Raw genomic sequence first — 20,545 nt, 5'->3', positions numbered from 1 at the left:
CAGTTTCTCCTCCCTTGGTTTTCACATCTCAACTGCTAGAACAGGGCCTCATCCTCCCTGATTGAACTAACCTCGTTATCTCTAGCTTGCTTGCATATATATACCTGCCCCTGGAAATTTCCACTACATGCATCCGACGAAGTGGGTATTCATCCATGAAAGCTCATGCTCCAAAACGTCTGTTAGTCTATAAGGTGTCACAGGATTCTTTGCTGCTTTTACAGATCCAGACTAACACGGCTACCCCTCTGATACATTACTTATCGTGTACAGAAAATGTAAAGTATGACATGACTGCTCTTCTACCCCTCCTAATCTTTTGAATAAGAAGAGACAAATACCAGCTCAGCAGCATGCAACTGACACCTGACAGAGTTTAAAACTTTAACTTATAACGTATATGGCTATATCAGTGGTTCCACAAAAAATAGATTTCCGAGACCTTTAACTTGAAACAACTGACAAAGGGTTTGTTAATCTAGTTTAAGTTAATCTAGTGCTAACTGGATATGCAAGTGGGACAGCTTTGGAGACTGAGTTTATCTATCTATCCATCCATCCACTCACAAAGCAGGTACAGCACAGGGAGGGAAATTGCAAGCTTCCTCCAAACTGCGCCTTATGGACTAGTTTACACTAGGATCGCTACAGCAGCGCAGCACAGCGCTCTCCTGTCAGCATAAGTATTGCACGTCTCCGAGCGGCGGTAGCTATGTTGGTGGGAGAGCTTCTCCCGCCGACATAGCGCTGTCCACACCTGCGTTGAGCTCAGTGTAACTTGCATCACTCCGGGGGGCGGCTTTTCCATACTGTTGAGCGACTTAAGTTATACCAGAGTAAGTGCTACTGTGTACGAGCCCTATTAATATGCCTCAGTCCTGACTGAGCCATCTCAAAAGATGAGAAGGAAGTTCGGTGTCTTGCTTATCCAATACTTGGCTTCTCTTTTACGATTGTAGACAAACCTACCAATGGAGATAATATAAAAACTAGGTGGACTCCTGCTCTCTAGGAGCTGGACTGCAGCTGAAACACTTTTTCCATTAGCCACCTAGTAGTCACTGGATGATGATCACTATTAGTCTTTACTGATCTGGGCTGAATTTGAACCAGGGACTGTGAAGTAAATCCCATTATCAACCCCGAGCCATCCAGTTCCTTTATGGTAGTCTGACTAGTTTACTTTGCTCATTCCCCTGTTTGACATTAACATCTGAAGACAGGAACTGTGGCTCTCTATAGAGCCACATAATCCTATTTCCCCCTTCCCCCTATTGTCTATCATAGAATTCCTAGTCCGTTGAGAGTCAAAAGAGCAAGACCCCCAAGCTTAGGATCTGATCACTGATCTTCCTCCCACAGGGGATGGGCAGAAAATTTGAGATTTTGTCCAGCTCAGACTTTGAGCTCATTGTGGGCAGCAACACCATGAAAGACAGTAAACAGGTATTTTCCGGAAATTAAATGACTCCATTGCTCTCAATCTTTCTTACTGGTTTAAAGGAAGACACATCCAGTCCACACTAAGAAGCAAGTGCCTACAAGAGGCATAGATTTTAACACTAGATTTCCCTTTTAGTTCCTGGGATAATGATGTTTCTGGGGAGCCACTGTGCAGCCTTGAAGAATAAGGTGCAATAAGAAGCCAAATGTTACATACATACGAACAAGAGTGATACCTGCAATGACACCAGCTATGGTGAGGTACAAGGGCCATCAATCCTCATGCTTCAGAGCACAAATTAGTGGTCAGGAAGAAATTGCCCTCCCCCACGCCCCTTGGAATGTTACTGCAGAATGAGGTAAATTTCCTTTTTATTAGTAATAGGTAGCATTTATTTATATGCTATGAGTAATTATGATTATTTTCCATTATTAATAGCCACTGTTGAACAAGGGGAGGAGAGGAGTTATATAATTTTCTGAAGCATATGGAGCTACCTGCTGTTGGAAGAGAGAACTAGGTGGATATTTGGTCTGATCCAATGGGTCATTTTTTTTCTTTCCTTTCCTTAGCTCACATGCCATCACTCTTATAGTTCACAGCTTTCAACCTACACTGATGAGAACAGAGTTCCTCTGCAGCCCCCTACAAGTGGTGCTTTTCAGACGGGTTCCCGTTGAACAAAACATGAGGTTCCTTTTGCATCTGAGCAGAAGGAGTGTGTTGTAAAAGCCTAGACCCTACCTGACCACAAGAACTGTATTTTCATGTCACTTAAATTAATTGCCAGTGGTTTTGCCCCTGCACAGAAAGGAGCTTAGTGAGAAAGTCAAAACACATCTCAGCCAAAGGGGAGGGCGGGGAAACTAGCCCCATAAATTAAGGCAAGCAAGTGTATCCTAGGAACAAGAAAGAGCTCATGCAAACAGGGCAAACCATGCCATGCACAGAAAGCAAATCCCCAGTGTTGGTCCCCCTTCGTGCCATTCCAAGCAAATCTCTATGTGAAGTATTTGTAAGCAAGTTGGAAACAGTGAGGCCCTGGAAAAATAATTACGAAATAAACTCTACTCTTTGGTGGCATCTGTCCCAAAGGGAACAGAGTGTCTTTTGTGAAAGACTCCCACCAGAAGCTTTGCAGAGTTTGAACTGTGTCCCTGGACCCCACTGGTATGAAACCCAAAGCAAGATCTTATTGTTCCCCTTTGCTTTTACTACCGAACGTGGGGCTGAATATCCAAATAGATTAAAGCAAATATGACTAATCAACCACGTCTGGGCTGCCTTTTTCCCAGCACATGAATCAAATTTACTACGGTTTAAGAAAATCTATTAGCATTAACAAGAGATGGAATATAAAACAGGGTAAGATGATTGAACATGGTGAACAGATGATCCTCAGACTTTAACATTGGAACAATAACTCGTTTGCCATATTGGGCTCCAGACTTTTTTCACCCAGCACATATTGACTAAAATTGGGATTTTCAAAGGGTCAATCTGAAATTCAGTGGAATTTGAGTGCCTAGATAATATAGCCCCTTAGATGGAGATTTTCAAAAGACCTTAGAATTGACTTTACCTTCTTCTTGAGAAGGCAACATGGGCTAGTCACACTGCTTAATGTATCACTAGAAGGTGCTCAGATACATGGTGAGGGGTGCAATGTAAAAACCAAAATAAACTAGCTTGTCCTTCTATTCAGAGCAGGTGGGCCTTATTCCCAGTCAGTCAGTTCCCTGCCATCACTTGGGTGTCGGAGGCCACTGGAGGAGCATGGTCCTTTCTACCTTTACCTGTGTTGTAAATTTAAGAGGTAGATGAGGAAATGAAAAATACCTGTAACGTCTCCACTGCAGCTAAACCCGTTCTGTCTCAGCAGGGCCCGTTAGCCGACGATGGGTCCTTGTCATCATATCGCCTGTTCCCTCGGGAAGGAGAAGCAGGAGGGAAAGGATTAGCTCTGTAATCAAACAAAACAGAGATGGGGAAAGAGCTGAGAGCCTACGTAAACAATACGCCAATGAAGGACTTCCCCCACGTGACGGATGACTTGCAAAGCAGCCTTCCTCTGGACACAGGGTTGCACCTTGTAGCAGTTGTACAAGCTATACAACTGCAAGCTTGCATCCACAGGGCTTGATTCTCCTCACACTTACCCCAGTGTAAAATCAGGAGTAACATCACTGAAATCAAAGAAGAAAGGTTGGGGTAACATTGGTGCAATATCAGACTCAAGGCTCATTGTCTTGCAGACTCTTGGGAATCCAGGTTAGCCAGTTGGTAGCACTATGCTACCAAATGCCACCGAACTGCCATTTTAAAAATAATGGGAGAAAATTATGTACAGCATGGAATGACAAATCAGGGCTGAATTTCTGTTCTATTAAAAACAAAAAGGGAGAGGTGGTGCATCCCTATTTTGCTTGCAACAATGCAGCTGGGTTTCTTGAAATGCTTCACTGTAGTGCAAAGTCACATAGTCCTCATGGCCACGTAGGTATTTTGATTTATATAGACCTGCACCCTCTGCTGTTAGAGAGTGGGTGGAATTTACGAGATACACTTTCAACCATTCTTCTTAAATATACACTTCCCAAACCACCTCTCCCTGGTAAGTAACTGTTTCCCCCCAACTCTCATCCCCTCTTCTCAGGGCAAGGATATTGAAAAGCAACTCTCTCCAAAGCAGTTTCCTTCCATGAGACTCTAATAAAAATTCAGGGGATTGTAAATCGTTGAGCTAGAGGGCTAGGAAATTGAGAGAGGTAAATATACAAAAATCTAAACGTGCTGCCGAGACAGCAATCTCTGAACGAAAATGGTGCTGAGTAACACTATTTCTCCCTGTAGTTGCAAGTCACTCAGCAAACTTGAGTTGAGTTTTGACAGCCTCATTGGGAAGGCAATGAAATTCTCTAACAGTACTCCCTACTCCACAAAATCAGCTTACATATTAGAAGGCCCCCAATTAAAGTCAGAGAGCTGGCAGCTGCCCTGCAGTGATTAATGGGTTCACACATCTCTTGATGCTCTGGCTCGGCTGTGCACAGTGTGATATTTGAGAATTTCACAACCTCACCACCGCCTTTGCTTTCACAGATGCTCAGCCTGGCTTTCCAGTCACTGCTCACTAATGCCAGTAAAATGAAAGCTCAGTTTGTCTGTCTAGGGTCTCTATGCAGTGATAACGATCTCTCTCACAGGTAAATGTCCTTAGGAATTGTACTTTGAGTGGTGCACCGTAAATGACTAGTACTCTTCTAAACTAATACAGAAAACAACACAGTAATGAAGAGATTAGACTGAGCTACCTGCTGACACAAACAGGCAGGAAGAGCAGTGTTGGCACAGTGGGGGTGAGGGAAATCTTATTTCACTATGAAATCGGCGACACACAATCCAGAAACTAGCATGCACACTCCAATCAAGGATTCTAGCTAAATCTATTAATCTCTGTGAACGTCTGCACTAATCTGTCTTCTGCATAAGACATCTGCTCATGTGGCAATGTGTTGAACTCTGCATCCAGCTGCGAGCAGCTTTCAAGACATGTACACCTCCCTGCTTATGTACACCTCCCTGCTTATGAAACTCAGGGCTGGTCTATACTAGAAACTTACATAGGGATAGCTATGTCTCTCAGGCGTGTGAAAAATCCACACCCGAGAGACATAGCTACACCGACATAATCCCCAGTGTAGACAGTGTTAGGTTGCCGGAAGAATTTTTCCATCAAACTAGCTACCACCTCTTGAGAAGGTGGATTACCTACACCAAAGGGAGAAGTCCTCTTGTTGGCATAGGTCGTGTCTACACTGAAGTGCTACAGTGGCACAGCTGTAATTTTTATCTGCAGACTTGCCCTCAGGAAAAGGAAAATAGGAACTAGTAGAGGCATGGCAGGCAATAGCAGGGGACGTATCTTCAGCTAATCAGGGAGGACAGCACTCACTTACACCCTTCCCCTTCCATTACAAGAGTACTGGCTGCAAGAGGAGGCAATTAGCAATCTTGAAACCAGTTCCTAATGAATTCATGCTGATGAATTCATTTGTTTCTTTTGGTCCTTCTTTTTGTGCTGCTGAAAGGTGCTAGACAGACAGCCCAGAAGACTGAAGATTTATTTATTCACAGAGCAGGCGGAAGCATAGGCAACAGCAGTGTTAACTTCCCCCACAATGGGCCCGGCCAGCATGCCTCAACCTGAGGAGCAGGGAATGTTGCTAGGGAATGAATGGACTGAATGTCAGTGTCCATGGTCTACTCAGTCCTTGGTCTCTGCTGATATGGCCAGGTTACTTGTCCGTTGGAACTTGGACTGAGACCGCAAAAAATCATTTCACATAGGTTCAGCAGAACAGCCATCAAATGATCAGAACTTTCAGTCATTACCAACCCAGATGAGAAACTAAAATCCTTCAGAGCACACCCCAGAGCACTACACACTGAATCAGGGGGTCTGCAAAAAGCACTTCCCCAGGGAGACCAGTTCACCCATTCTGCCTCTGGGGTATCCCTGCTGTCAAGTTGTCCTCAGCATATACAAAAGCTTATCTGGTTGGCTCACGTGTCGAAGTTTTGAAAGAGCATTCCTCTTTGTGAGGGGACAAAATAATGGAGTCTTATTGGCTCATCTTGATTTGCTGAAACCTGTGCTAATAATTAGTTGTTGACTGCAAGTGAACGTGTATCTGTAAAGGAAGAGAAGCCTGGAAGATAATGATAATACCTTTGCAATTCTGTTGGGCCTTTCATCAGAGGATCTCCACAGACATTAACAAAACCTCACAATAGTGCTATGAGAAAGGCAAGTATCACCATGCTCATCTCAGATAGGAGAAATGAAGCAATGTAAGATTAACAGATTTGCCAAAGGCCACAGAACAGGTCAGTGGCAGAGTTTGGAATGGAATCCAGCAAGCTAGACCCAATCCCTTCTTCTGGCCATTAGTCCACACTATCTCATTAAGCCAAAAACTAGCAATTGCTTAAAACCAAGAGACTTCTCAGACCACTCTAAGTGAGCATATGCTATAATGCACTAGAGTTTTGTATAAGCAACTGAATGTCATGCAGGATACACAGTGAATATAAAACCTCTACTGTGTAAGTGTGTGTACACAGCTGTATGCAAATTGGTTTCTCCGTTTACGTGCAACAGGTCATTGCCTCCAACAAAGTGCTTACTGTACTCTTATCATGTTTATGTGCTGGACATGTGTGTATATGTATATAGGATGGCAATTGCTTTTCCACACACCAGCAGTCTGTACTGCTGTAGAAGCAGGTGTAGATAGTGCAGAATAAATCCTTGCTTAGAAGACTCATTTTCAGAGTCATACTGTATTTTAAGCATGTGCTACATGTGTGAGGCCCCTCCCTGATTCTGAGATGATGTTCTTGTTTATTTTTGTTTGTTTTAATACTGAGCTTTATATTGTTGATTGTATTTTTAGATGGTTGGCGTAGTTCTGCTAAGCAGCCTGAGTGGGCATGCAGGTGCTTTACACATAAAAATACTGCATGCATGACCGTGCAAATAAACAGCACCAAGGTAACCCACTAAAGAGGGGTGACAGGCTGTCTTCAGTAAATACTTGAGGCTTACCCTGAGTAGTTATGCTAAGCAGTAGCAGAGTGGCTCTCTAAAGCAGAGGGAATCTCAGGAAGCCAGTTCCATTTTGTGAAGCATGCTGAGAGCGTCTCCAGTGTATTCATCCTCCACACAGTCTATTTTGCAACCTATCCATCATTTGAAGAAGATGGGGCGACGGGAGGGTGGGGGAGAACAATCTCCCAGTTTATGCAAGACATCAATAGAGTGATGGCCTCTACAGAGGCACAGCTGCAGACAACTGCTGAGACAAATGTAGAGGTGGTGGGCGGGGGGGGAGAAACAGTCCGCAACCGAAGGGTGGGACAGTTTTTGAAAAGAGCTGGATGGGCCATGGCAGGAGGAAAAGGGGCAAACTCAGCAATTAATGGCACTTTTCATATAATCATAGATTATTAGGATTGAAAGGGACTTTAGGAGGTCATCTAGTCCAACCCCCTGCTCAAAACAGGACCAATCCCCAAATTGCCCCCTCAAGGATTGAACTCACAACCCTGGATTTAGCAGGCTAATGCTCAAACCACTGAGCTATCAGGGTTTGCAGATTGGAAGGAGGAGGGTCCTGGAGTGCATGATGCCTTCAGTTAAGTTGGTTGAGGAAAATCCCTCACTTTCTTGGTGTCCTGTGACGTCTGAACTGATGGCCCAACTCCGAAAGGGAGGTGATAAAAGACAGCTCAGAGCCAGTGATCTCATAAGGCTGGCCCCATTAAAGTGTCACATTCAAGCATGTGCCCAATAAATCTACCTGACCTGTTCTATCTGCCTCTGATTAGACCTGGCTAACATTTAGTTAATCTCTTCAATTCCATCAGAACTGTCCCTCTCCTGGGGTGGGTGTACTTGCAGCTGGAGAGAAGAGAACTAACCTCTTCTCCCTAGCTGGCAGGATGCTCAGTCCCCAGAGGAAGGGAATGCACCTCATACCACACCACAGTGATCGCTTCTAGTCAATTTGGAGACAAGCTTCAAACATAGATAATAAAAATGGGGGAGACCTACTTGCTGAAACTAATTCAACCCGTTGCCTGTGTAGGATTGCTCCATAGTTTTCTTCTAGTTTTAGGAAGGAGCCAGATCTTCATCCCTATTCTAGGATGGTGTTTGGCACGATATGAAGCTGGAAGGGGAAGTCAGTAACTACAAGAGAGTAGTAGGAATCTTTGGAGAGCAGAGGACCTTTTCTTAGGGAGGGGGAAAACCAATCAACAGGCTGGCCAGCCCTATAGAAAAATCAGGTTATCCCACTGAGGTTCAGTAGTCCCATGTTTCAGTTTGTGTTTTAAATAATCAGGAACACTTGCAATGCAATCCTGCTGGAGGCAGCAAAAACACAGATGTTTCAAAAGTAGACAGAGAATGTTTCATGCAATACATCCAAACTCCAGGGCTCTCAAAAACATTTTACACATTATACACAACCGGGAGAGCGCTTGGAATGATAGCACATGTGCCAGTCATGAATATATCACCGGGAAGTGCATTTTAGGGGACGAGCCAAGAAAGATCAGGTTCCTCAGCTTGCAGAATTGTCTCCCCCTTTGCCAGAGAGTTTCACACTTTTGGCAAAATTAAAATTCTGGTATGAGGGAAAACGACATCATCAGGCATGATTTAGCAAGGATGCCACTTAATCTTTTCTGTACTCTTTGTTAATATAATGGTCACTAAATGTCAGTGAAAAAAAAATTCCACATCACCAGTTTTTTCTCACTGCGAAGACAAGTATTCTATTAAGTCTCAGGCATTATGTATTTTCTTTATGCAAATATATACAATATCCACACACATTTCCTGGAAGCCAATGGTCACCTACAATGAAAGTGAAAAGCAGAAATGGAAATTTTCAGTGCTTTCCCCACCTATTTGTATTTATTACTGTATTCTTCTGGGCCCCAAACAGACATCAGGGCTCCACTGTGCTAGACACTGCACAAACACATAACGAGAGAATGCCACTGCCCAGCAGAGCTTACAATCTAAATAGACAAAGAGAAGAAGTGGGGTGGGGAAGGGGAAACGGAGGCAAAGTGAATTGCCTGAGGCCAGTGGCAGATCTGGCAACAGTACCCACGTCATTTGACTCCCAGTCAACTGCTCTAGCCACTGGAACACAGTGCCTCTCCTAATTCTTTGCCTTTTTTCTAGATATTTTGCAGTACAAATGTTCATAAGCGATCTCACCTGCTGGAGAGTTTTCCCTGTTGGAGGAAAATACAAGAAAAAAAGACTCCCTGAGTGGCTGGCAGTATGGTGCCAGGTTTTGTTAAAATTCATTTGCCCCTAATAGGCAAAGAGTTATCCTATCTCCTGTCTGGGCTGTGCAAGTCTCCACTCAAAATCACTGTCATCTGGCCAAACCAGCATTTTATTTTATTTCATTTTTTTTCTTTCAATACAGAAAGATGCCAGCTCAATATAAACACACACATATACACAACACTGCAGCAAGAGACTAAGATAAAATAGACAAATTAAACTCAAATCTCTTGGAGTATTAGTTATAACATTACTATTTATTATTAAGGTGCTGGGGGAGTAGAACACCTGTGTAACTATTCTTCTCACCGGACTGTCTGCTAAATAAGACCTTGAAGTGTCAGATGAGGAAAGTCTGTTCTTGGCTTATAAATATATCTCTTCTCTTTTCTCCCTGCTCTTCCCCTCCCTTTAAAGCATAGGACCAAACACAAACTCCTTTCACAGTTTTGATTCATTCCTGAGAATGCAGATTAGAAGCAGCAGGAAATAAGGGAGACCTTGGAATACTTTTCAGTGCCTGAGGTTTTCTCTTGGAGATCAAGAAAGCAGACATGCAAGATCCTCTGAGACAGATGGATGCTGAGATCTATCTTCCTAAAAGCTGCAGTAACAGAACCCTGGCATGACGATCATCTCTGTGCAGGTGCCATTTCACCATCCCCCACAGTAAGACACATCCTCCACAACAACAGCGCAATGCATCGTTGGGCTGAGATCTCTCAGTGAATTCAGGGATCATGTAAAGAGCTGAGATCGACCACCTTCGGGAAGGAAGTCCTTGATTAGTTCACTGAACAGGAACAGCAGCAGCGCAAGCTCCCCCCAGCAGTGCCTGTGCTCTCCCATTAGCATGTCCTCAGTCTTATTTTAGAGGGAACCCCTGTACGGCCCACGGGAGAATTCAGTCTGCATTCTATCTTTTGCCTCTCTGCTAAGACTGACAGTGTGTGGGCTAGTTGTAATGCAGATGGGCTTCCTACTAAGAACGAAAGAAAACCCACAGACTCATTTCACATAGGTCACCAGAAAGATGGTCAACACCGATCCTACATCTCCCTTTGATGAAGGGGGATACAGATTGCAAGGCAAACTCCTGATTTTGACTTGCCATTGCTTTTTGTAACCCAACCCTCTTATTCCCCACCATGGCGCTCCCTTCAGTTGATAAAGTCCCATGCAGCTTGAATCCTGGAGAGATCTCCTCTTTCCCTTGCTTGGTCTATACTAGATTAAATTTTTTTTTTAAATATCCCAGTGCTGTACTGGTGGGAGCTCTAATGTAGACAAGGCCCTGAGAGTTGCCAACATTATCCAGACTCGCTTGGAGCAAGACTGGACATTTAAAAGTAGCAACAGCTGGTTTACACTATTACTCTTAATGTTGACACCACCTACGTAGCTGCACTTGAGGGAAATTTTAGGTCTAAAAGGCCAGTGTAGACAGCATCTCTGCATGATAACACTATATTTGAGATGAGATGGGACCCTTGAGCTAACAGTTAAAAAATCTGTACATCTAGGGAACAGGTATTCTCATAAACACTGGATTATGCTGTGTTCCTGGTCCAAAGCTGCCAAGATCTACTGACAATCTCCTCTCTTAGGCTACTGGGGAAAATAAACTGTTTTTGTTTGTTTTATAATTAAGGAGATTTTGTAAATTAATGAAGCAGCAAATGGTTTCACTGTTCTAAGAGCATGTTACCTATCTACAGACAACGCTATGTTTTTAAAGGAAGCAAGTTATTGTTAAAGATATTTCACAGCACCAAAACAGCTACATAAAAAGTAAATTATACATGAACTCTAATGGCTTTACATGGGAGATTTCAGCCTCATGAATGTCTTGGAATTCTCTGATGGAATTTACAGGCCTCCTTCCAATGGATGCTGTGCTCAGAATGTACCCGAGTGGCGTTTTAACATAACAAGGGACAGAAATGAGAGCTCTACTAGTGCAGTAAATGACAAGAGACAATCAGTTACTAATGGACGGACCAGATCATTCTGCTTAGAGAAGAGGAAAAAGATTACTAGACTTTGAAAAAAATCAAGCTACTTAAAAGGAAAAACTAAAGCCACCCATATAGGAAACTATTTTTAGCCCTTCTGCTGTTTCTAATGCAACTTGGTGATAAAAGCTAGTGCACTAAATGTACACCTTTCAAAAGGAAAAAATGCTGTGAATTTTGTTTTTTGTAAGAGGCAGTTAAGCAGGGTGGTGTTTATTTTTTAATGATTTGATAAGCTAGTTCTAAGTTTTGCAGCTTCATTAGTACATTTCTGGCATTGCTGGGTTACCTAGCACCGTTAACAGTTCTTAATAACCAAGACGTAAATCTTTAAGCTTGTGTTACCTAAAACTAACGTCCTACCCTTTCCAATGTCAAAAGCCACATACTGGTGGCTGAAGAGAAAGAGACTGCAAGAGCTATATGGACAATCATGCTTTCTTTCCTTGTTCTCCTAGACACAATGATCCAAGCCTCGGAAATTAATTTTGCCTTCACTGGTGTGATATTTCTTGTGTTGACATGTCAGTCATTTACCTACACTGAAAGAAAATAATGCAGTAGACTGGTCGTTAAGCAATCTTAGGCATGATAGCTCTGAGAACTAGGTCGGGCACATGGAAAGAATGCGGTTCTATTCTGCAGCATAGACAGGGCTCAGCTTTTAAACCTTCTATTTGAACTCTGCAAATGCCATGGTCAGGTCAACGTTGGGACCTGACCATGGCAATACAGAGCATTGCTGTTGTAATGGGGTCTCCTCACACTGTTAAAAGTTGTAACACAGACATTATGTTAGACTGAGCAACAAAATGGTCTGGGATGAAATTCCAGCTTTACTGAAGTCAATGGGAGTTTTACTATTTACTTCAATAGAGCCAAGATTTCACCCCAACTGCTATGCCAGGGGAAAATATTTCTGGGGTTGAGAGTGGGACAGCACAGGATAAAGCGGTGGCTGAACAAGTCTGCTAAATACTGTCCAGTTATTGCCATTCACTGCTCTGGGCTTGCAGAGAAAAAAAGCTTTTAAAATTTCATCTGTTTTCCTCACCGTACTCCCAGGTTTTTCTTTGTTTTTATGATTGAAAGAAATCGTATAGAGCAGGCTTTTCTGGTTAGAGGGGTACTGGAATCCTTTTCCTGCCAATAAACATCTGGTACAATTTTCAAAAGCATCCAAATACCAATTTAACAAATGGCTCCTTCCTCCTCTCCTACTTGTATATTTCAACATACTCCCTTAGGGTTCTGGGAATCACCACATCACAGTGTAGATTATAGCTCTTAAGGAAAATAATGTGCCGTCCACATCAAGTACACTCTTTCAACACTTACAACTCTCTTGCAAGAAATGTTGGCATTTCACAACCAGGGACTATGTACTTGTCAGGCTACAACACAGTGGCATTTTTAGCTACCAATGTGTAAAGAAAAGCATCTGCAAAGTTTAATTGTAAAATGTGCATTTTCCCCGCCTCCCAAGCGCCAAACTCAACACTGTCAAATAGATTTTTAAGGAAGCTTTCCCCAAACCAAACTGAATTCTAAACTGAGCTGAAGCATGACAAGCTTTACTTCAAACTGAAGATGGAGAGAAGTGTCCAACAGACTGAAAATAGGACTCAAGGATGGAAAGGCCGCCATCACCTAAGCTTTCTTGTTGTTATCAAGGAAAACCGAACATTTAAACTAGATTAATGAGCACTTTTTATGTTCACAATGCCACTTGCTGCACCTTCTCTCCACATATATCTCCAGTGCCGATGCCTGCCTCTCAGGACAGTGTATCATTTCACTAAACTGTAGATGTCAAACTAGTTTGAATTCAGCATTGCTTCCTGACAAAATTGACCTGCAAGAGGCAGCTGACAGGCAGTCATTTCATTGCCTCATGAAAGATGGCCCTATTCTGTGTCATTCATGTCCAATTTCTCACAAAAAGTAAAATGTGCTGCTCTAAATTCTGTGTTCAACATTCTGAAATGCTGTATCCAGCCTGGAGGAAAAAAAAATGCTGAAATCTCTACATATGTCCAGCAATTTAACGGAAGGATACAGGTAGGGTGACCAGACAGGAAGTGTGAAAAATTGGGACAGGGGTTGGGGGGTAATAGGAGCCTGTATAAGAAAAAGCTCCAAATATCGGGACTGTCCCTATAAAATCGGGACATCTGGTTACCATAGATACAGGACTCAACCAATTAGCTAGATAGGGAATTTCTGTGGTTTTTGGGACCCTGGTGATTCCCAGCATATAAATGTGACAACTGTGTTTCTGAACCATGCTTCAGCACACAGGTTTCCACAGTGGTAGAGGTTAGAGTGTAGGACCTTAGGCCCACAGTGTTAGCCAGAGCCAGGTTCAAACACCATTCTTCCCAGAAGGGGGCTAAAGTAGAAGGAATAATTCATAATGGATAATCAAGTAAAAAAATTCCTCATTTTCTGCTCTTAAAATCAAAGGGGTTTTTCTTAAATTTGTTGTTTAATCCTGTTTGCCAAATAATTTGCGAAAATATTATCCTGCTCCTCAGGAAAGTTTCATGCCATATAATAAAAAGGGAGGAGTAGACAGAATGACTCCCATCTCCCAATTAACACGTGGGATTGTGAGCCTTTGGCTCACCCTCAGTTATCTCCTTCCCCCATAAAAATCTAATCTCTGGGTAGCTGTGAAACCTCGTGATGTGAGCCACATCAGAAAGATAATATACCATAGAAAGAGGGGTGAGGGAGTGAAGACAAGATTAGCAATTATTACACAAAACTAGGTGAACTCAAAGATTGCCCTCCATCCTAAGCTAGAGGAGCACCTGCCTTTCCCTGCACAAAGGCCTCAGGACCTCCATCGGTTCCACTTATTCATCTACCCCTTCTCAGGTGTTCATTTGTTTACATGGCTTATCAAAAGATACTTCCAATATGAAGGTTGTAAGAAATCCAATACTGTTACCATCTTGGGTTAGAATATACTTGCACATTTCTTTCACTGTGGAAATAGGGCAAATGCCCTGCTTACTCTAAACCTCACCCCATCTCAGGATCCCAGGGTGCGGTATAAAATGTGGAACACATTACTCTCTTAGATATACTAGTAAAATGAACTCCTGACATACACTGGCATAACGGAGTACAATTAGCGCTCTCTCTCTCTCTATATGACTGCTTCACTGCTTCATCCACCCCTGATCTGCAGTTACCTCTGGAAACAAATATAGCAGCTATTGAACTAGAAACTAAGGTAGAGTCCTCCTCTTATCTTTAGGCCTTCTAACCTGTGGTTCCCAACCTTTTCACACTACTGAACCCCTTTCAGGAGGATGACTTGTCTTGCAGACCCCAACTTTTACCTCACTTAAAAACTACTTGATTACAAAATCAGACATAATACAAAAATGTGGCATAGCGCATTTCTTGCTCATTAAATCATTAAGTCTGTGTGAGACTGCATGTATGCCCATGACATAGGGGCTAGGATAAGTTAAAGAAGAACCTCCAGCCCTCTTCCTACCTCCCAGTAAGTAACACAGGCCATGGCTACACTGGAGACTTGCAGCGCTGGTGGTGGGTTTACAGCGCTGCAACTTAGTAACTGTCCACACCTGCAAGGCACATCCAGCGCTGCAACTCCCTGGCTGCAGCGCTGGCTGTACACCTGGTCTGCTTGGAGTATAATGATTGCAGCGCTGGTGATGCAACGCTGCTCCGCAGGTGTGGCCACCAAAAGCACTTTTATTGGCCTCCAGGGTATCAGGAGGTATCCCAGAATGCCTGTTCACAACAAACCGGAAGACTGGGCTCCCCGGAGCTGCTTATCTAAAAGACAAACACAGCTCCTGTTTGCTCAAGAAGAGGCAGGGGAATTGCTTTGGAATGTTCACAGCTGTTTGCTTGAGTAGAGAAGCCACAGGGCAGAGGAGGAGGAGGGAGTCCGTGTTGGAGCTCGGAGTGCATAATTTGCATTTAGTGAATAAGAACGGGGTGGGGGAAGGGCTCGAAACTTTTAAAATGATTGCAGGTCGGTGATGTGTATGTTCCAGTCCTTAGAACTTGCAAGGCAGGGAGCTGACAGCTCCAAAAATCCACTCACTCTGTCCCCCCTACACTCCCCCTCACCCCCTCTTTTGAAAAGCACGTTGCAGCCACTTGAACGCTGGGATAGCTGCCCACAATGCACCACTCCTAACAGCGCTGCAAATGTGGCCACACTGCAGCGCTGGTAGCTGTCAGTGTGGCCACACTGCAGTGCTGTCCCTACACAGCTGTACGAAGACAGCTGTAACTCCCAGCGCTGCACACCTCCAAGTATAGCCATACCCAGAGAAATTCACACCGGCACTGCAGTCATCTTCTGCTAGCTAAGCCAACGCACAGGGCCCATGAGGCCCCCATTTCAAGGAATACCTGCAGCATAGGCAGACCTTTGCTGGAGCCAGCTCCCCCTACAGAAAGCCCTGGTCCAGGGGGCTTCTCAGGCTGGCCTCTGCTTTGGCAATTCTGCACCCTGCAATGGACCATAGGGGTCATTGCTACAGTGCCACAAATTAGGACAGCTCTCACAGCTGCACTAGTCTGCGCTATACCAGCCCCTTCACCCTTGAATAGAAGAGGTGCTAGCTGCTGCTTCTCTGCCCTTACACAGGGATGAATCTGGTTATTATCTTGCACTTCTGTAAAAGCAAACTTTTTTTTTTGCAGGTCACAATGAGAAGCAAGCCACAAGATCACTTCTGGCAACAAGCAGGGGTGACAAATTGAACTCACACTAGGGCAGGGGTTCTCAAACTGGGGGTCGGGACCCTCAGAGAGTCATGAGATTATTACATGGGGGTCACGAGCTGTCAGCCTCAACTCTAAACCCCACTTTGCCTTCAGCATTTAAAATGGTGTTAAATATATAAAAACGTGTTTTTAATGTAGAAGGGGGGGCGGGTCTCACTCAGAGGCTTGCTGTGTGAAAGGGGTCACCAGTACAAAAGTTTGAGAACCACTGCACTAGGGAATCTCTTTCCAGTGTCAAGCAGCCATTAAAACACACTTAAGAAAGGTAGGCTGGGGAAAGGACCTAGACACAAATGAAAGGGAGCTTCCTTCCTTCACTCTTCACTAATGAGTGAAATGGTACTCTCAAGAGAGAAAAAAAGACCGGTCATTGAGCCATCTGGAGGGACTTCAGAACTTGAGTACTTTACATCTGGGACCATAAATAAAAATGGATTTTCCTTTTCTAGACCATACATTCAAATTACATGCACAGCTACCACTGCATGCAAAAACGGAAAGATGAATCCGATTTAACAGCCAACTATTTACTTCACATTTTTAATAATGATTGTTCAAGATTGAATTGTGGGTGCAAACATTAGGAGTTAGGTGACGAAATACCACTGTGTGCCTGCAAATCCTGGAGGAAAAACAACTTTCTACCATCCCAGTGAACTGAAAATGCAATAGAATAGGGCCACAATTAGTTGTGGACACTTAACCCACTCTGGATCAGTATCTCAGGCCCACTTTCTGTAACTCAAGTGTCAATACATGGAACTTCTAGTGCAGTTGTCAGCATGGAGTACGATAGCAGAGAGCCATTTAGCACTGCTAGTAGGATTCAGCTACACCACTCAACAGAAATACCCACTCCAACAGAGACACAGAGAGAGACAGCACCAGTCAAGTCTGTCGCTTAGTCTGAAAGGTCTCTCACCTGAGTTGCTTAGAAACACGAGTCTGCTGTTATACTGCCTAAACCCTACTGTTTATTCAAGGAAAAAATTCCTATTGACTTCAATGGGATTTTTTTCCCAACTACATTCTAAGTAAGGACTTCAGGATTTGCTCTTCAGTTATCCTGCACTTAGATCTTAGCTCGAATTCCCCAAAGGCTTTTGTAATTAATAATGTTCTGCTATCTAAGGCTACGTCTACACTAGAGAATTTACAGTGGCACCGCTGTACCGATGCAGCTGTGCTGCTGTAAGATCTCAGATGTAGCCGTTCTATGCTGATGGGAGAGAGCTCTCTCATTGACATAATTAAGCCACCTCCAACGATCGGCAGGAGCTATGTTGGTGGCTACCCCAGTGCTTCTGTCGGTGTAACTTATATTGCTCAAGAGGGGGTTTCTTTCACACCCCGGAGCGACGTAAGTTATACTGACAAAAGTGCGAGTGTAGACACAGCCTAAGACTGAAATTTTTAAAACTGCCGAGGGGATTCGAACATTCATTTCCCACAAAATAGCTAGCCTTTCTTAATATTCCTAGCTACTGAACTAGGCTCTGGATCGCTGGTACTTTTCATTCGAGATCACTTCCTTCCCACCTCTATTCCAAAGCAGAGACACTGTAAAGATTCAAAACCTCACCTCTGCACAAGCGGAAACAAACTTTTGCTCTTGAAATCTGACAACAGCCCAAGACCTAGTCTTGTGCAACAAGCACACTGACCGGCCAGAGATGTCCATTAAGCCAGGGTGTCAGTTAATAGAATATTTTAAATTAAAAAGACAAGGGAGATTAGGTGGTGGAGGTGGAAAATACAGCTTTACATTAAAGAGAGACTAATAGATACAGAAATGAAACAATATGAGGACTTCATCATTATGCAAAGCTCAGATCACAACTCTAGCCACATCTCTGCATGTTTTGGAGAGGGGAAACACTTCTTTAAAAGTCATGTGACATCTTTATTAGGCTATTCACATTTTTATCATTTTTTTTCTAGTCTCTGAGGCTGTCTCTTTTGAGCGATTTCACAGAGCTGCCAGATCTCACTCCAACTTGCTGATGCATCAATCAGACCTAGGCCTGTCTCTGGGAATGAAGCAGTACGCCCCCAGTTCTCTGGCAATCAGATCTCTTTATGCTGGCTCAGCTGATTTGAACAAAGCCAGAGTGGCAAGGGAAGCAGAGAAAATTGCACAGTAGGTAGAACAGCACTGTGCTCTGAATGAGGGGTTTTGGTTCTTGTTTTATGCACTCTCATAAAAGGCATTACTGATTATGCCTGACCACACCACATACCATAAATTGCTTCAATAGATCATTGGACAGCCCCTGGATCTAACAGCTTTGACTATATGAAGATCTGGACAGCAGGGTGGCATGTAAGCAGTTCCTGACAGAATCGGTATCATTACTGTATATTTACTAACACTGGCTATCTCAGGCATTTCTAATCCCTGTAGTGTAGAAGTTCTCCAGCATTCCCACAGTGCAGACAACATTTTACTAGAGAAATTTTATCCTCTGCGTTTTATGATCTCCTGGGCTGCTTCTCATTGACAACTACCATTGCTGAAGATTCTACAGCGATTTCTTACATTAAAACACTCTAAAATGTATTTATATATTTTCCTAATGTATGTTTAACTTCTTTTAACACAGTTTAGCACCTGGAAGGAAGGAGGAACTAGCACCATGTAACCAGCCAGCTTTTCACAGGCCTGCAATGCACAGGTGAAGAACATCTTCCATAGTATCTAGGCATCACTGGCAATGCCAATAATAACCACTGCAGACTCATGTGCCTATGTTCCCTTTTACTGTTAGGGCTGAATGAAATACAGAGATTTCTGTTCACGAGAACCTTCTTTCCCATTCCAATTTAATTTGGGTTTGCATCCCCCTTCCTGTGTGTTGCTTTGAGTTGAATCTTCAGACAGTTCCAAAAATTTAGGGCAAAACTCCTCTCAAAATGTTATACATTGTCTGGTTTGGGGCTGAAATCAACTTAAAAAAAAAACCAACAAAGCAACAAGCTTCACACTGCCACTATAAATTGGCACAGATTCCCCTGAAACTCAGCCTACACTGATTTGACGGGCTGCCAATCACCTGTGAACCCATCACTGAACTGGTCTGAATTTCAGAATGGGCAGGAAATCAAAAGCCTCATGCTGCAACTGGAATGGAGTTGGAGGCATGTGGCATTTTGCAGGATTAGGAGGCTTATGAGGACACAGCACCTTGCAGGATCATGCCCCTGAATCCTACGACTTTACAGAACAGACATTGGTTGGGGGTTTTGAGTTTCATGGAGGAAAAAAAAGACTAACCCTTTCCCCTCATTTCTAATAAACTAGAGATAAATGTGCCTGGAGATCATTGTCCTTAGGCTTAGCTATGCAGGAGTTGTGTGAAAGTCAGCAGAGACTAATTTGGTCAAAAGCATTAAAGCAACACACACATACTAGCTACTGAATGCTTCCACTCATTTCTACAGCCATGAAACAGCAGGCCTTAGTTGTTAAAAGTCTCCTGCTGAAAAACCGCCAAGAACAATGGCTCTAAGAGGAGTCCTTTCCCATCATTTAAGATTTAACCAATGCTCTGCCTACTGTTCACAATTCAGAGTTCTCTCTCATATGTTCACACAAGTCAGATTTTCTCTTGTGTATAAGAGGGTCCAAAGAGGACACTACATTACAGTGAGTAGAACTCACAGGACATGGGCCTTTATTAGATGAAACGCTCTGGATTGTGCATTGCAAGGCACGAGAGTGTTCTAAGGATAGCTGAGAGGCCCCAATTCAGTATTTTCTACTCTTGGGTTTGGGGCCCAACCCTCTGCTCTCTAGCTTTCCTGGCTCCCTATCTCCCAAGCACCTCTGAAAATTGAACCAACTGCTTCTAGATTTAAATGTTCCGTTCCATCTGCTGATTTACTGCTTAGGGCACTAGTTAGAGCCAAACAGTGGGATCAGGTGAAGTACAGTTTGTTTGTATCCCATCTATATCTAACCTACTTATAACGTTGGGGACAATACCTTCTTAATGGATGCAACCCCAAGAAATACATCGCTCCAGAATGTTAATACGAGCATATCATGCCTGGAAGTAATGCCCAATTGGTGGGGACGTGGGGAAGCTGCATCTAGGATTCCTGTTTTCAGGTCTACATATGGAGCTATACAATGAGAGAACAGAGGAGAGAGAGAGAAGGGGTAAATGGACTGGGCACAGGGCTGAGAGCCAGAAGCTTCCAAATTCTAATCCCAGCTATGACTGACTCAGTCTGTCACTCAGTCTCGCTGTGGTTTGGTTTCTTTCCTTTAAAATGGGGATTATACCAAACTCACAGCTAGAGGTATAGGTACTCCAGATGTCCAACCATGTGCAGAACATTTCCTGGCTGGTTTCTAGTGCTGTCCACTCTTACTGAAGTCACTGCAAGTGGTGCACACTTGGTGCTTCCCAGCTGATGCTT

The 20,545-nt window shown here is 43.5% G+C and overlaps 1 protein-coding gene across 8 annotated transcripts in view; it reads right to left on the bottom strand.

Annotated features, from left to right (window-relative positions):
- Positions 1–20,545, bottom strand: part of TRIM44 (tripartite motif containing 44) — a 547,049-nt gene that overhangs the window by 447,875 nt on the left and 78,629 nt on the right. For all 8 annotated transcript variants that reach the window (XR_012655773.1, XM_032805109.2, XM_075065262.1 and 5 more), the window contains one exon: positions 3,284–3,407. Coding sequence is in view for 7 of the 8 variants with exons in the window: in XM_032805109.2 (XP_032661000.1) it covers positions 3,320–3,407 (88 nt within the window). In the remaining variant the exon portion in view is untranslated. The remainder of the gene's footprint in view (positions 1–3,283; positions 3,408–20,545) is intronic.

This window comes from Chelonoidis abingdonii, chromosome 4 (assembly GCF_003597395.2).
Source record: "Chelonoidis abingdonii isolate Lonesome George chromosome 4, CheloAbing_2.0, whole genome shotgun sequence".
Taxonomy (NCBI): Eukaryota; Metazoa; Chordata; order Testudines; family Testudinidae; genus Chelonoidis; species Chelonoidis abingdonii.
Note: the sequence above shows the minus strand (reverse complement) of the source record. Positions and strands in the feature narration are given on the sequence as shown.